This window comes from Indicator indicator, chromosome 15 (genome assembly GCF_027791375.1).
Source record: "Indicator indicator isolate 239-I01 chromosome 15, UM_Iind_1.1, whole genome shotgun sequence".
Lineage (NCBI taxonomy): Eukaryota > Metazoa > Chordata > Aves > Piciformes > Indicatoridae > Indicator > Indicator indicator.
This window is the reverse complement of record NC_072024.1, coordinates 13,216,637-13,234,024: the sequence shown is the minus strand read 5'-3', so window position 1 is coordinate 13,234,024 and position 17,388 is coordinate 13,216,637. Positions and strand designations below refer to the sequence as shown.

General features: G+C 40.5%; 1 protein-coding gene across 1 annotated transcript in view; it reads right to left on the bottom strand.

Annotated features, from left to right (window-relative positions):
- Window positions 1–15,091, bottom strand: part of KBTBD12 (kelch repeat and BTB domain containing 12) — a 31,084-nt gene extending 15,993 nt beyond the window's left edge. Inside the window, exons 1-3 of the mRNA XM_054387546.1 lie at window positions 14,022–15,091; window positions 12,567–12,837; window positions 9,218–9,368 (exon numbers count right to left, since the gene is read on the bottom strand). Of these exons, the coding sequence (XP_054243521.1) occupies window positions 9,218–9,368; window positions 12,567–12,837; window positions 14,022–15,091 (1,492 nt within the window). The remainder of the gene's footprint in view (window positions 1–9,217; window positions 9,369–12,566; window positions 12,838–14,021) is intronic.
- Between the last annotated feature and the right edge of the window lie 2,297 nt (window positions 15,092–17,388).

Sequence of the window (17,388 nt, the reverse complement as noted above, 5' to 3'; positions counted from 1 at the left end):
TTTTATGACTTACTGGAGCATCTTTTCAAAAGGGTCAGAGCTATCACATATTTTCAAGCACTTATGAAACCTTCATTGAATAGCTCAAGCAACTGAAATTTAACCTCTTTTAATTCTCTCACAATCAGAAATAGTCCTGAAGGTATAAAATATCTCCATTTTGTTTACACTCTGCACAGCCCTTTCAAATAAATCCAATATCATGTTCAATTTACAAGTGCAAAGGTAAGTTCTCAGCAAGTGGAAATTAAGAAAGAAAAGTCAGAGGAGGATAAGGTTTAATTTTCAAGCTTAGAAAAATAGTATTGTGAAAAACAAGAAATCAAGATTTGCAATCTCCTCTTCTAAAGCAATGCTAACACTGATATATTGTTTACAAAGGAATCTGAGGATATTAGGCTCTACCAGCACTGCTTTACTGGTCCCCAGATGCAGTAGCTGAGAAACATCCCAGTGAGACAAGAGGCTGATGTCTCAGACCTCTTCCCAAAGAACTGAATACACAAATGAGTTAAAAAAATTTAAGTAAGATTTAAGTCAATTCACATCTGCATCTCATGCTAACCAGACTATCCCTCATCTACTATATATGTATATCTCATGCAAAGCTTCAAATTGACAAAAAAAAAAGAAAAAAGGAACTTGCCACATCAGACAATTCGGGCTGGTTTGTGCTTTGTCATGCCTGACTCCAGATTATCTTGTGCCACTGCCTTCCTCATTCAGATTCGTGAAACCACTTGGATTGTAAGTGGAGACTTACAGGATCACAAGATATTAGGGGTTGGAAGGGACCTCTGGAGATCTTCAAGTCCAACCTTTTTTTTTTTTTTTTTTGCATTTAATTGTTTTGGTTTGGATTGTTCTTCACAGTTAAGACTGTGAAGATTGTCTTTATTTCATATTCTCTGGGTAAAGCAGCTGAACAACTGAGTTCATGCTCTGCTCCTACATATAATGAGGGTAACCTTTAAGAGTGCAGTGAAGAGGGCAGAAGGGTTTGGGTCACTTCAGGAAGACTCTTGGGCCAAGTAACCCTCCAGGAGTGCATGGATCTGTACTTACAGTTTTACTTAAACCACCCAGAACTATAGATGTGATCACTAAAGTATGAGCTGTAGTGGTAGCCTCCTGGGAGTACCAACAGGTGTGCAATGAGCAGCAACTGCTATTTCCATGCCCACAGTCTGGAATGGGTGCTGAGGAGGGTCCTTCATTGATCCACACTTGTCTATCTCATTATGAACAGAGCAAGTGAATTCAACACTACCTCTCTTAGATCTCTGCATAAAACCCAATTATTCATCCTTTGTGCTGAGGGAGATGGAGTTCTCACTGGGAATTTTGAGTATTTCTGTCATTTTCACATTCATCACACAAGAGGATTTAATCCCAGAACTCAGTCTCACCCCCAGTCCCTACCCTGTACAACTACACCCTTCCAACACATTAAGCATTTTACGTTATGAGCTCTCCCTAGGAGATATTTCAGACATCACTGAAGGACTAAAACAAAGCCAGTGAAGCCACCTTTGTGTTCCCAAACCCATTAATGCTTGAGAGCTTTCCGTATCATGCTTGGATGATTCTGCAATCAAACATACTTTCAAGGGCACTCTCTAAGCAGTGGTTCTAATGGACTTTAAATTTAACATGAAGCTCCATTAGTAAAATAAATCTATAAATAAAACACATGATCTTTATTAAGAAATCAGGATAGAAAAGACAAGCCTTTGATGCAAGAAGGCAAAGAAGGGCAGGTGATGAGATTAGCACGTCTTCAGAATTTCAATAAGGGACGGTTCTGTGCCTTGCTCTACTCATATGCTGCTCAGTGCTGGCTGAAGGCAAAACATATTGCTTTGACTAAAATGTGCTGCCTCCCCATCACCCCATGATCATTTGAGAAGACTGAATGCAATTTGAGTCACATCAGTTCTCATAACAGAACACCCTTCTGGCACTTGAAGGGGAATGTCTGCAATGGCTGTGAAGTGGTAAGGAGCCACAGGCAATCATTAGTTCAGTGGCTGCAGAGGAAGTACTTAGATAAATCTAGATATGTCTAGAGGAGTGAGACACACTTAGATGAGTTTCAAGAGATAGGCTGCATTCCTACTTACACATACCTGTGTTACTCATACCTGTAAAGGCAGGCAATGGTGCAGAGCAATTGCACTTTCAAGTCTCATCCACATCCAACTCCTATGCAGCTAAATCTGCCAGGCAGCCAAATCCAAGATGGACTTTTTCCCCCCACAGGATAACCTCAGACCAAGTTTGTGTTGCTCACTGCACAGACAGGATGGCTGACCAACACGACACCTGCAAAGTGGCTGGTGGTCCAGATAGGACTGAAAATAATTTAGGCACTCCATTGAAAGGAGCAGGTGATGGTGACACCTGAATGTCAAATATCATAACATTTAATTTGGTTCCTCCACTAAGAGACAGCTGAAATGAGGCATGAGCTAGTGTCTTTCAGCCAGGGCAGTGTATCAGGGAGCAACAAGATCATAGCTGCTCCTGAGGGAAAGAGGACTCAGGTAATCAGCTCACCATCAGGGCACAGCTCAGCAGAACCAGATGCAGGCAGCTGCAGAGGATCCTACCAGCAGTTTTCAGGCACAAAGCAAAGAACCAAGAAAAAGCTGCTGCCCCTGGGCCTGTGTTTAAATGGTGCTCCTGGACCTATGGGCAGAGGGTGTGGGTGGAAGTCCCAGATGATGCTGGTTAGGATGATCAGGACCTATTAATGCCCTCAAGGCATTACCACAGTAAATCTTTGTTATATAATTAAGTCCTTTGATCACAATACTGAGCAACATGTATTCTTGCTAGTGCCTCTTTGAATTTTTATCAAAGGAACCTAGGAAATGGGGAAAGAAAAAAACAACGAGTAATTCTCCTACAAGCAGGTGAATTCTAAGCTTTGCCTCTGGTAAAATAATTCACTATTGCATTGAACTCTGGAATGCACAATGGATTTACCAGTGCTAATCTCTCCTGTACCATTTCCCTTCATTACACTTTAACAGCACTCAGGCTGAGACTCTCAGCACTTCGGTTGCTCTCTCACTCCCTGCAAGGCAGGGCTGCATAGCTGGTGTCTTGGCTATCCCTGGTAGGCACTTCCAAAGGTGAAATTGGAATCATTCTCAGTCTTCATTAACGCAGATGAAGTAACGCAGCTTGCTTGTAGAAGACGTGAGGGCAAGAGATTGATTAGAAGCAAGGCTGAAAACACAGGTGATTGACTTCCTAAACATGGTCAGCACTTCAGTTCCATCTCTTCCTTTTCTCATGTAATGCCTTGTTCTTGTTTCCTTTCATAACCATTTCTGATGCCATCTATCAGACCAAATTTTTGCCTTTTTTTGTTCCTCCCTGCACACAGGCACTCTGGAGGCTGCTGCACAGGTATAACAGAACAGAATCTCTCTGCCCATAAGCTGCTACTTGTCAGAAGTCCAAAGTATATTTATAAATAGACAGGTGTTATTCAAAAACACAGCTAACACTCAGCCATGAAAAGCTACAATGTCTTCTTCCAGCCCTTCCTACACAAGCTTTCCCTTCCAGAGAGACCCCAAATTACATATTCAAATAAGTATTTTTATGATCAAGACATTCAGTATTTAATTGAACCTCATTTAAGCATTTAACTGCTTAAAACTTTAAAAAGAAGGTCTCAGCAAGAATTCAGGTGAAAAAAACCCAAGTTGTAAGGGGTAAGGTGCCAGGCTAAGGAGGATAAACAAAAATGCTTTGATTCCTAAATCTCCCCTAATAGGATTTCTCATTTAAGTCCTCCTGTATGTTCTTATTTGTAAAGCAGGAACTATGTAACACAAAAGCAACACATGGTTAAAGCTGCCATGGTGATATGACACTTTTTTACCTGTATTTCGTAGAGACTAGTTCTACTGAATGTGGTTTACCGTAAGCTAATGAATATGGCATTCAAATGGATTCATTTGGATAAATTTTCCTAATTGACCTGTTGGCTGTAATGAGTTTTCAGAGACTTAGCTGGAAAGGATATTTTTTTTAAGCAAGAGATTAAAATGCATGACCTTAAATAGAGCCCTCCCCTCTGGTTTTCTTCCAGAAGTGTCTCAATTGCCTCTGTCATTAAGAACACAATACTGCTCTTTCTTGGGCTTTCCAACGAATATAGTTATGGTCCTGGGAAAATATGGAGAGAAAGAGCTAGGACCAGTCAAATGGATTGAATAGGAGAAAGGATTTTGAGCCTTAGGAAATGCTGTTCATTTACTTCTGAGGATTATGTACACTGTATTCTCTGGGAGCATTACACAACAAACAGACAATTATATGGCAGGATTGCTGATTAAGACCATGGTACAGGCTCCTGAACAACACTTTTGCTCAGACCAAAAACTCTCATCTATTTCTCATTTCCCTTTCATCAGTGTAACTCTAGAATAATTCCATAGAAGTCATTAGGGTTTTGCATGCTGGAGCTGGCAATTAGGCTGGAAGGAGTTTTTGGACAGTGGCTACGTTCTCTGTTCTGTGCCAATAGGACTTGTCAGAAATTAACACTTCAAAGGCTAAGCATCACATTCTGATCTGGGTTAGAATGGAATGAGTCTGACACAACACAACAGAGATCAACAGACTACTCACTAGAGATTTACACCCACATGGATGAGAGCAAGAATTAGACTTGTATATCAAAGAGTCTCCTACTGTATCATATTAGAAGCTGGAGGTCTATCTATGCTTTTTGCTTCATATTTATGATAGAAACTTGGTTCATACATCAGAGATAGTGGAGAGGATCAGCTTTCTCTGCAGTGATTTTTCATTTATGCTCTACAGTCCCACCTAATCCTGAATGTGCTCACACCTGGATGAACTGTACAGGGAGACAGAGATCTTGTCTGAAAAAGCTGACAAACTTAAGGATTTTGTTTTCACAAAATGCCTGAAAGAGATCTCATCTCTCAGAAGCACTCCTTTATGTATCTAGCCAGAGCTATGTATTTCTTTATTTCATGTTTTTATTTCTGGGAAGCAGGGCTTGGTCCTTGAAGCATACAGAAGATATGTTGCATTTACCTGCTTCCACCTTGTCTCCCTCCTCCTTCCTCTGCACCCAGTGGATCTTCTCAGTTAGATGCAGACTGTGGGATGCCCATGGAGGTAGTGCATCACAAAGGGAATAAGTATGATAGAAAAAAGCAGGATGTGATTGAGGAATTGCAAGGAATGCCATTGAGCATATTTCTGAATTGCCCCTTCCCTGGGTGTCCTGTGAGTGAGGCTTCTTGGGATCTTGTTAGATGTTCAGGTTCTGTGCACACTCCCCACACCATGGGGAGACCCCATCTGGAGTGAGGAGGGGTATAAATGGTGATAGTAGAGCCTCCACAAAAGTCTCTCTCATCTGTAGCACACAAGCTTAGTCATTATGCCTGAGCATAGATGTTTCAGATGTCACAACATGGGGGCAACCTATGGGTTGTGATACTCTTCAAAATGTGTCTTTTTTTGCACAAATCACTCTTGACAGCATCTTTCTAGACTCCCACAGTGCTCCACTTCATTCCTTGTGAAACAGGGTGATGCCTGAGGGATCCAGAGCTTTGAACAGTCTGCAATGGTTTTACCATCCTCATGACAGTTGCTATTCTTTGGTTTGTCAGCATCAGCCTCCACTCCTTCCATTCCCATTCTCTCCTGCATGTCATCTGCATGATCAAGTACAACATCAGCCAGATTAAGAATGCTTTCACTGTCTTCCTTTCAATGCCATGATTTGCCCATTTCCCAGCTGGGGTTACTATCACAATTGTATCCAAAGGAAAACTGTATCCACCTCAGAGCCCAACAGCCTGAGAATTCGCAAGGTAACAAGAACTTGTCACCATTAATAAACTGTGGAATGTAGCTTTTCTCTGTGAGGTTTTAATTACCATGGGCAAGTGTGAGTTTACAGTTGGAGACGTGGCCATGTATGTTATCAGCAGCATAAGATGCCAATACCAGTGGCTGTATCAATCTTTCCAAAAAGAATTCATTTGAAAATTACTTCATCATTTTAAGAGGTATTGGGAAATGTTTTAATCTTCTCCTCAGACTTTTCAGACCATAATAATGGTTAATATTTACCAACCACGTTGTCTCTCAATTTTAACAGACAAATCTTTATTTCCACCCATATTGTTAAAAGTGGATTTAAATCAGCACATGCAAAGGCAGAAATTGTTGATGAATCATTTTTGGCTCAGTGTCAAGCTTTGTCTTTCAATTAAGAAATTACTATGAATATTATTTGATTTCCTAAGGAAACAAGACTTATGCAATTCCCCTCACTACATGTGTGTTCTGCGTCTCTGTTCACGTTATTTTGTCTGTGCCTCACAGCTTCTGCTTCAGCCAAATTTTACAGATTTATGGATGTTAAAGTCACCACAAGGTTTGTGAAAACAGGCAATTGGAAGTTTGTGAAAACAGTCCAGACCTAGGCCAAAATGTCTTCCCTGCAATAGATACTCATGGTACATGATAGCAACTCATTCGTGTCTACACTTGCTGCAGTTACGCCTTGAGTGGATGGAGCATCAGAAGAGAGGCAGGCTCAGAAACACAATAGTGAAAACAGCACAATCTTTCTCAAAAATCTGCTCCCCAAGCAGCCTGTGATCTTAGCTGACCTTTGGTATAAATCACAAGCTAGTTTGTTCATTACAGTGAAATTACCTCAGATTTATGCTGTCAAAACTGAGAACAAATGCTGCCTTTAAGCACATTTAGTTGCACTTAGTGGCAAGAGTGAAGGGTCCATTTCAGCTAATTGTTTATCTCAGGGTTTAAGTGCATTGGTTTCCTTAGGACTGCCTGAATAAGGACTGTTCATGGGAAGGTGTGTGAACCAACAAAGTGATGGAGACAGAACAAGAGGCTGTTCTGCTTCACACATTGATCCAATTGTTAGCAGAGATTTTCTCAACAAAAAAAATATTGGCACTGGCTAGCATGTAAGAATTCAAGTCAATGTTCAACTGCCTGAATACTGCTGCACTGGTGGCTATTCATAATAAAATGATGGGTTTGATTTTTTAGGCTAGAAAAATGTTTGTTTAGGCCTGTGAAACCATGAACTTTCCTCAATGCCATTTAAACAGATGCTTTTCAGTTTTCATATCATGCTTTGTGTTCAATCTGTACATTTCGGTACTGGAATCACTCAGGTTTCTTTCTTTGCAAGACTCTGAGAGAAGAAAATGGATGCAGTTTTCCTTATTAGCCACTCCTTTTCCTTGTCTCAGTGTCAGACTTGCTGTGAAGAAGACTGTCAGTTTGTTTTATCATATACATCTCAAGCCAGATCCTTTTTTTTCTCCCTGACTCTCTTGTGTCATCACATCATTCATGGTCTTGATCTCAGAGCACTTCTTACTGAAACCCATGAATAGAGCCTTTCTCTTCCCAACTATTACAGCTGCTTCTGCTGCCCCATTACAGCATCAGTGTCAGTATAAATTATTATATATATTTAACCTTTTACAAAGCATGGAGTTTCAACATTTTTGAAGCACCTTTGAACTTGGGCAGCCAACACTCTCATTACTTAACAGTGTACTGACGTTCTCTATCACTAACCTACGACAATAATGAAATTATTTTCTGTTTGCAAAACTCTCTTTGCCATACAGACTTCTTCCACCCTTTCTCCTGGTTGTGTCTACAGGCTTGTCTCAAGCCAATTAAGAGAAAGAAGATTCTCTAGAAGACGACAAATGCAACTTAAAGCCATTTCCCTCTTCTACTTAAAAGACACCTTTCTTAGATACACCTCCTGCAAAAATGCTTTCTGTATTACATGCCAGAAACAAACTGTCCTTTATCTGTGGTACATAACAAAATATAAGACAAAACCAGAATACTCTTTATACAGGAGGAACACTCTTTATACAGGAGATGTATTAGTTGATGAGGCCATATTTATTGTGTTCACAGGAGTGGTTTGAGGCAGAAGGAATTGAAAGGTCCTGAGGGTCTGATTTGATTACTACCCACAGGACCACAAGAGCATAGAAGGGCATGAAGGACTTGGAGCCCATCTGTGGATTAATTGACTGTATGAACTTTTCCCCCACTTCTTTAAGAACTTTCCAATCAGACCCCTATGTATAGTCCTTCTCTTTATCATATAGATACCTTCCTAGCTCCTATTGCCCTTCCAAGATGTCCCTTTGAATGCTTTCCCCACATCTTTCCCAGTGCCCACAGTGCTTTTCTTCTCAATGTGCTTTTACCTGCCATAGATCATAATTTTCTGTTCAGAAACTAAAAGAAATCTTTTGCTTCAAAAACACCTCTTGCTTGCCACTTTCTGAGCTGTTTGCTAGTGTTTAGAGACAGGTGATGTTCCTTCTGTTGGTCTGGGCAGAGATTGAGATGGGGCCATAAGGAATGGTCTCTGAAAAGAGTCATGATGTGGACAAACTGCAGAACTGGGGATATGGATGGGGATCATCTGGGGGCAAAAGATTTTGTGGTAGAAGACTACTGAACTCTTTCACAGAAAGAGTAAAACTTGCGGTCAAAATACTGTTCGAAACAAACAAAAAAATGAAAAGGTGCAATCAAAAAAATGACAAAATGAAACCTTTAGGTTTTTGAAAAAATACACAGCGTTGAGGTGAGTGGAAGAGAATGATTCGCTGAATTTGTTCAGAATCCGTAACTAATGTTGTGCTTGGGAGATCCAGCTTCTCTTTGTTCTACGCCATCCCTTGATGATGTTGTGTATGTTCCTTAGCTTTTCACTGCTCCCCTCTGAAATGGTGCTAACAAGGCTTCTTTACCTACCTTTTCTTCACTAAGAAGAGCCTCAAGCTCGAGGGCTGCTCTTTCTCTTCACACCTGACACTTTTTAAAATTCATTATTATTTATAGCACACGCTGATACACCAAAGAAAAATACTTTCAAAAAGTCAAGTATCTTTGTTACATGAATCCAGAACACTTAATTTAATCCACCTAATAGAAAGAAGGAAGAAATTACGTGGGGGGGTGGGGGGGAAAAACCAACTTGAGAAAAAACTCTGTCCGTTTAAGTCCAGCGTACTTTGTCCTATTGGGATGTAGCACAGGGTGAGATATTTCACTTCACGGAAGCAAATTGCTGGAAGGAAGAAGAAGTCATGGTAGTATCTGTTACAAATCTGTTTCCTCTTACCCAAGACATAAATCTCACTGTTGACTACGGCTGTGCTGAAGCGGTATTTGGAGTACTTCATTGGCGCCCTTTCCGTCCATTCGTCTTGGCCTGGGTCGTACCGAAACGTTCTGTTACTTAATCGATCCGGCTCATCGTCAGGCAGATCCATCTGCATGAAATATGACAGCCATATAATAATACAACGTTTGGAGCCCCCTGCACATGCCTGCACCCAATTAATCACAGCAGACAACTGAGCAGATAAATAACGCAAACACATCAATTAGAGCTGCGAAGTGATTCATACTCGCTGGGGTTTAACAGACTTGTGGCTGGGAGTACGGTCTAGAAAACAGATAAATAAGAGAGCGTTTATATTCTGCAGCAACAAAGCTGAGGATTTGGGGAATAACAATCCATTCATGGGCCTGGCATTGTCAGAACCTAACTCTTTCACTAAGCTACTGTAAAGGCCTAACAATTATAGAGGGGAAACCAATCTCTCTGACACTTTTTCTTCCTGCTAAGGGTGGAAAATTATTCCCACTGTTTCTCAGACTGTACCATGAGTCTCAAGTCTGTATAGAAACATAACTTATTTTCAAGTGATTTGCACATTTAGCCTAACCAGACTGATATTCAGCTGCTGTAACTTCTCCTTCAAGAGTTTTCATAATAAATTCCTACCCCCTGCTATGCCTTTGCTGCCATAATACTCTTGTTATACACACTCCTACACCTCTTGTTCTCTCTAATCTTCTCCCTCTTTCTCTGCCTGTCTCATACGATTCAAAGAACTTAGATTATGTTTTCGGGGTATGACACCCTTGAAAGTAAGCAGTAGGCTGTGGGGGAAGCATCCTGAAATATTTTGGGATGAAAAGCTGCACACAGAGAAAGTGAGAACTACTGTGTTTACTTGTGATGGTGTTATGTATGTTCTTGCTTTGTTTGTTATTTTTCTTTCCCGAAAGACCTTTCCAACATTAATGTTGCATACTAGATAGTAGGAGGCAAACTAGGAATAAAATATATAGCCCCTTGGTTACTCCCTGTAAGTGCCCAGGGGCACACTCTTTCTCTGTGGTTAGTGTGAAACATGAATTTATTCACTGAAAGAGGGGTAAGCTTTGCATTTTCAACACAGACTAAGAATGTACTTACAGGAGCAGGCCCCATCTGACATGCTGTAAATTCATATCCTACCTCATTTTGGTGGTAACCTTCACTCCAGAGGGCACCCTGTGCTATTTCTGTACGGAAAGCAACATCCAGCAGCCTTTCTCTCTGTCTCAAGAGTCTGAAATCTTCCCCTCAGCCTCACCAAATGTTTTATTCCACTTTGAGTACCCAGTTACCAAGGCTGGAGTCACCTGGGTTTTTAACTCCACTGGCATCAGTGAGGCTAAACCAATACTGAGCCAGAGCAATGCTGCTGGGAGTCAAGCCCTTGCCCTCCTAAGCTGTCATTTTATGTCCTGGCTTGACTTTGTCTTGTCTTGTTTCAATTGCAAAGCCCGAGTGGGCAGGGAACATGTATTTATCTCTGTCCTGTAATGGCCACATGCATTTAGGGCACTCTCAATGCCACATCATTAGTGTTTGTTCAGGATTGACAGAACATTCAGTGCTACTTGAGCACAGGGCCAACTCCTGGCATGACAAAGTCATTTGCTTTCAGAGTGCAGCTGTGGTAGCCCCACACAGACAATCAACACATCTGACAGGTGAGTGTGGGAGATGTGTGTTACCAGAATTATCCAGCACTCCGCAGTAGTGGTCTTAAGGCTGTTTTTTGAGAGCTTTAGCTAACTCCTTCTGATCTGTTCAGGCAAGCCCTAATCTTACAAAGCTATGGGGTTTAATCAATGACTGTTAATCTGCTCGTCTCAAGCCTATGTATATAAAATGTCAGACTCCCATGTATTGTTACTGATAGCACTGGTTGGTTTCTGGAAGGTACCTGCATTCCTTTAAAAAACATTTTTGGCTCAATATTCCTGACTTGTGCTTCTAAGCCATTTTCCCCTTACAATCAGTTCTAGAGAACTATTAAGAAACACAACGCTGGTTGCCTGACTTCAACATCTGTCTTTGTGATATATCTTTCAGTTCAGGCTTTTTAACAGACAGATTGTTTCTACATTAAATGTTTTCATATTTAACTTCTCTAAACAGCAAGGTATCCTTGCTCAGTTGTTTTAGCACCGGAAATACACTCTGATATTTCTGTTCTCTCCTTTGGGAACCCTTGCACTCAAAATGCCTAGAAAGGTGGAAATTTTGTTTGCTGAATGCATCTCACTTTCAAATACTTTAAACAGTGATTTGTTTCAAGAGAACACAAACCAAGGAGATGTGATGACAGTCTGAACATACTGCTGTCACCAGTAAGGATTACAGATGTTCTATTTCATTGTCAGGTTAATGCTCACATTTAAACTGCACTGAGCAGTAAGTAACAATGGGCTATGCTCTTTAAAAAGATCTTTCACACTGAGAACAAATGGGGAGAGCATACACTGTTCCTGACATCCATCTTCCTTGTAGCATAGTTCTGTATATTCCCTGTGCTACTGAACGTGGTAACTAACGTGACCTTGCTGAAAATTCCTGTTAAAACTTTACGTGGCAAAGAGATGCAACTGAAAGAAATAAATGAGCCAGTTAAAGAAATCTGTTTTCCAGAGACTGCTTTTCACTTTTCATTTGAAACATAATATGATAAAAATCAAATACATGAATTTTCCTTAACTAAGAAATCAGTTCCCTGAGCCATTAAAGTGAATTTTAAATTTCAAGTATAAACCTGTCCCTGAAATTTACCTGTGTCATGTTTTTTGAAGACAAGGCTCAGTTAAGGGTTCAGTTAAATACTATTATTTACTGACACCTAGAAAAATAAAGAGTATGGTATACAAGGAAGGCTGAAGTTAATCAGTTTTCCACAGCCTGCCCTGACAAAAGAGTGTCAAATAAGTATTTAGTATCACCCTAGTTATTTTAAGATTTTTTTTTTCCAAAATAAGTTGTTTAACCCAGTAGATATTTAAAATGGAACGCATGTTGACACAGGAGATGTTTTTAAAACTCTTGCTCGCTGTGCAGGTGTCTCTGAAATAGCTGCCCTTCCTGAAGTTGGCATTCACAGTCAGGATGGCATAAGCTGGCTGTGATTCCTCCTCACCCTGTTTGGTGCTCCTACAAAAGATGTTTAATCAGAGGAATCTCAACAATTTATTCTTCTGTTATCACTGATCCTCTTTTCCTATGCAAGAAGATCCACAAAATGACACATCATATAAACCAAGCAGAGCTCTGCTTGTCAGTGAACAAACAAAACAAATTAACAGGCACATTTCTTGACCTGTGGTGTCCAGCCACCCAGCACGTAGAGCTTATTCTTCACCGTCACCACCACATGGCAGGCTAAGGGCAGCGGAAGAGGTGCTGTGCTTCTCCAGGTGCCTTGCTCCATGGAATACTTCTCCACACAGTTTGTGACCAGATACTGATTTTTCACTTTCATTTGCCCTCCTATTACATAGAGGTCATTATGGGTGGTGCCCAACGCATAGAGTTCACGGAACTCAGCAGTGCACAGGCTGTGCCAAAACTGGTTTCCTCGCTGGTGGTATCTGCAGGGAAATCCAAAGTCATAAATGCCCTGGTTCACTGAGGTCCCATGGGCTTGTTTTGAAATGTTACCCCCTCCGTCATCAATGCTTATTCAGACAATGGTACAACCACATAAGCAGCTTTCTCCTTCACAGAGGAGCATAGCATAAAAGCACCACACTATAAAACGGATGTTTTTAAGATCAAGCATTTTTAGTATGAGGAGCCCGAGGCTTCCTTTCAAAGATATCTGTCCCTTAAAAGGCAAGAAGCCTCTTATTTTTGCATGTGCTGCTCAATCACAATTTCCACCAAAGTTAGAGGGAAAAGTGAGAGCTCAACACCACTGAAAACAAAGCCACTTCATCTGCCTCAGTATGGATTGACTTCCTCTACATTTAGGTATCTGTATTTGAAAATGCTGTTGCCAAGTGTTAATTTTATCTTTAATCCAGAAAACGTTTGGTTTTCTTTCAAACAGGTGAATCTAAAAAAGACACATGGAAAAAAAGGAGGGTTTAAAGCTACCAATCATTACCCTTCAATCTCTGAGGCATTATCACCAACGTGAACAGTGAAGTGTGCTTTCTCGGTCTTACTGGACTCCTTGGGTCATTTGTGTGACTCAGTTTCCCCTGCTAATGACCAAGAAAAGAGCATCCTAGGGAAATGTTGAGAATGTAAAATCCATGTACATTGTGTAGGATCTAATTAAGCTCATATAGGCAGAGATCCCACTAGAGGAAATTCTCCTCTCAGGAGACATCAAGATTTGGTAGTATGTATATATTTCACTGCTAGGAAGATAAATTGTGGTGAGACACTGGAACAGGTTGTCCAGGGAGGTGGTAGAAGCCTCATCCCTGGAAGTTTTTAAGTTCAGGCTGGATGGGGCTCTGAGCAGCCTGATCTAGTGTGAGGTGTCCCTGCCTATAACAGGTCCCTTCCAATCCTGACAATTCTGTGATTCTAAAATCTTTGGGAAAACTTTCAAGTTAAACGAATGCTTTGTCTAATGGTGTTTTGGTTTGTGGTTTTTTTTTTTGTTGTTGTTGTTTGTTTGGTGTGTTTTATTTTGGTTTGGTTTTTTGTTTGGGGTTTTTTGGTTTGGTTTGTTTGGGTTTTTTTTTCTTCATCCCCGGAAACATTACTCAGCCTTAATCTTTTTTGAACAATTAGGGATTTTCTGGCAGAGGGTACACACCTATAAATTTCGATGTTCCTGGTCTTTTGCCTAGACATTTTGACGGCACTTGCCTCACCTGCCACAATAATATCATTTTTCTCAGTGACCACACCAGCACAAACGCATCCTAAACCCTCTCCATACTTTGGAGAGGAAATGAAGTAACTTTTCCGTGTCGCAGGAGCGTAACAGAAACTGGCATCTGCATAGCTGCCATGTCTTGACCTGATGCCGAGAGAATTGTTGCCGATGCAGAGTAAGAGGTCAGTCGTCTCCATGCCATATCGCAGGCTGAGAGAAGGGTGGTTGGACAGCTGAATCGTTTTCAGTGCTTCCTCAAACATATCATTGCATTCTGCATTGCACAGGATCATTGTGTTCCTTTTCCGGGCTTCCACAAGAAAGGAAGGGCTAACAAGTACCAGTCGCACTTGCTTCAGGAGCTCAAGAAGGTGCTCTAAACGTGACTTTCTGCTGTGCTTGACCCATCTAATAACAAGGTCCAGAATGCTCTCCTCCCTGGAAATATTCAGATCATCTGATTTTATGAGAGTCAACAGCTGCTGGAATTCAATCTCTAATATTTCTTCCTGTAAGCTCACTTCAGCAAAATGCTGATATAAGTATTTCTTTGCTTGATCACATAAATCTTCTGCCCCAATGTGGTTTGCAAAGTAGTAGATGCCCACACAGTTGGAAGCATCCATATGGTCCATCATGTACTTCTGACACATACTGCAAACATCTTCCATCTGCATGAAATATGCAGAAAGGGCAACAGTCTGCACATTCTGATTAGTGAGGTGCAAATCTGCACTGTACATGTAATTGAGTATTACAGACACGCTCTCTGCCGAGATGTCATACAGCACCACTTCTCTTTGTGTGCATTCAACCAAGCCACAGGTAAACATGGCTTTGAAATAGGGACTGAAGGCTGCCAGCACCACCTTATGGCAGGGAAACTTCTCACCTTCTGCAACTAGGACAACATCAATTATCTCTGTTGATTCTTTCATTCTCTTTACTTGTTCCAATAAAATCAAGCTATGGCGCTGCCTTCTTTTCTCCTCAGCTTTATGATCCATGGTTTGTCTCCAAACTTCCTGGGTTTAAATCTCTTTAGAATTCTTCATCAGGAATGTTTCTAGAGGTAGAAATGTAACATTGTCCAATGAGAATAAATGATTGGGCAAATGAATATTGTTGTTAATACCTAAAGCTAGTCATTCTATAGAGTGGGATGTAAATCAATAATGGGAAAAAAAAAAAAGTATGTAAAGCTATAGTGAGGTCTCAGGCTCAAAATCTCCAAGAGATAAGAATTTAAAATTTATACATAAGTGACCTTCAAAATTCAGTAGCCTCTTTCCAAAGTTTAGTGGTTATTTAAAGAAAATTACAGACTTCCTTTCAAAATAGTCTTCTCCATTTACTTTCTCTCTCTTTTCTCTGATCCTGATCCAGAGCCTATTAAAATTGAGGGAAAGATTTCCACTGACTTTTATAAAAGTCTAGGTCAGGCCTTTAGTCCCTTGGCTACTCCAGTTTTGTCTCTCATGTGCACCTGAAGAACATTAGTCCTTCCTTAGACACTGGAAGTACCTCATATTTTCAACAGCCTCTTAGGTTAGACCACCACAGTGGAGCCTCCTCTCAAACTAGGAGTGATGCCTGAGCAGGGACTTCAGAAAAGGGTTTTACAAGACAGAGAAAAAAAGAGAAAAAACATTAGACCTGCTTTTCTCTTTAGTTTTTACAGTGATCTACACCTCTGCAAAATGGGTGGGAAACAAAGCCACAGGTACAGCCCAATTCACCAGCAATTTACAGACTTGGCTACCCAGTTGCTGAAGTTTGGATTCAGAAGCACTGTGCAGAGCTGTTAGGAAGCCACTGCCTTCCTACTCCAGTGGATTGGTCTCTGCCTCATCCTACCCCACTTTACCAGTAGCTTCAAGCTGAGAGAGTCCAGACTATTATGGTCAGAGACAGCTTCCACCCCTGAAGTGTGGTGGCAAATTGTCAGGAAGCAACTTGGTCTGTCTGGCCAGGTTCTTTATCACACCAAAGTGTAGGTCACTAGTTTTTAGAGTTGCCACTGGATTACCTTGGGATAAATGAAGGATTAATAAAGAGAAGCCAGCTTCTAGCTATCCTCTCACTTCTCAGCAGGATCCACAGTTTTGGTTCCACTTACTATAACCTCAAATGGGATTTTTAATTAAATTGTAATTATTGACATATTCCTCCCAGTTTTATTTATGGGGCAAATGGGAGGAACTTGATGGTCCCAGTTCTGGGTTTTGGGGGAGGGCTTTACTGAACCTCTCAGGCTTTCAGATCAGCAAGATGCAGAACTGTAAGGTAGAGTGGTAGAGCCATAAATAGGAGAATGATATTTACCCATCACTTCAGGGATGCCAGTCCTTGACAGCTTTTGTTTCTAATGAGGTACTGAGACAGTTCTGTTGTGGAAATGCATTAAGGACTCAGGTCATGAATCACCAATACACAGACAAGTCCTAAAGCTGTGGTGTAAGCATGCTTGAAACACATTGCAAACATGCTATGAATTGCTTAAAGAGAATATCCAAATGAGTAACATTCCTCTCCAGCTTAAATATTTGCAGGATCAGGTTCTTGTATGACAGATTGAATTGGTTTTCTCGGATTCTGAAAGCAGAGTAGTCTTAGTTTCATTTTAAAATATACATCAACGTTAAAAATGAGTATATTAAATTCCTTGAAATTGACCTAAAGGTATTTCCACAAACAGTCCAGGTTTCTCTACAGATCTAGATAGATGGATTTTTTTTTTTTAACAAATAGGTATTTCCCAGGTAAAAGGAAAATCTACAGCTCTATCATCAATCTCAGAGCTACACTTTTAGCTGTTCAGTTATTTTTTGGAAGTAGTCATCACTGTGTTTTAGCAAATTACATAGGTTCCTCACTTCAAGTGCTAAATTAAAATCCAGGCATGCTTGAAGTCTAGAATTTCCTTGATTTGATCAATTCTTTCCATATTTCAAATCTGGAACTAGAAGCAAAACATCTGAGAAATTAATCTGGGTTACTACCAGATTTAAAAATTGATTTGGAAGAGAAAACATCAACTTTGCAGTCTGAATGTGGACTAAGCTCTGAGCTCCTCTTGTGATGCTTTTAAATACCAATCAAAGGCAGTAAGTTTAGTACAAGAAATAAAGCAATGGTATTTCCAAAGTCCAGAAAACTGGCTACATTGAAGTGAAAATCTAGAACTTAATCCTGCATTGACTACCTCTGGAGCCGTCTTTACAGTCAGTAGAAACCTTTTATGAGAAATATTTTTTTTTTTAATCCTACATGATAATTAGATGGCCAGTTTATTATTCTCCCT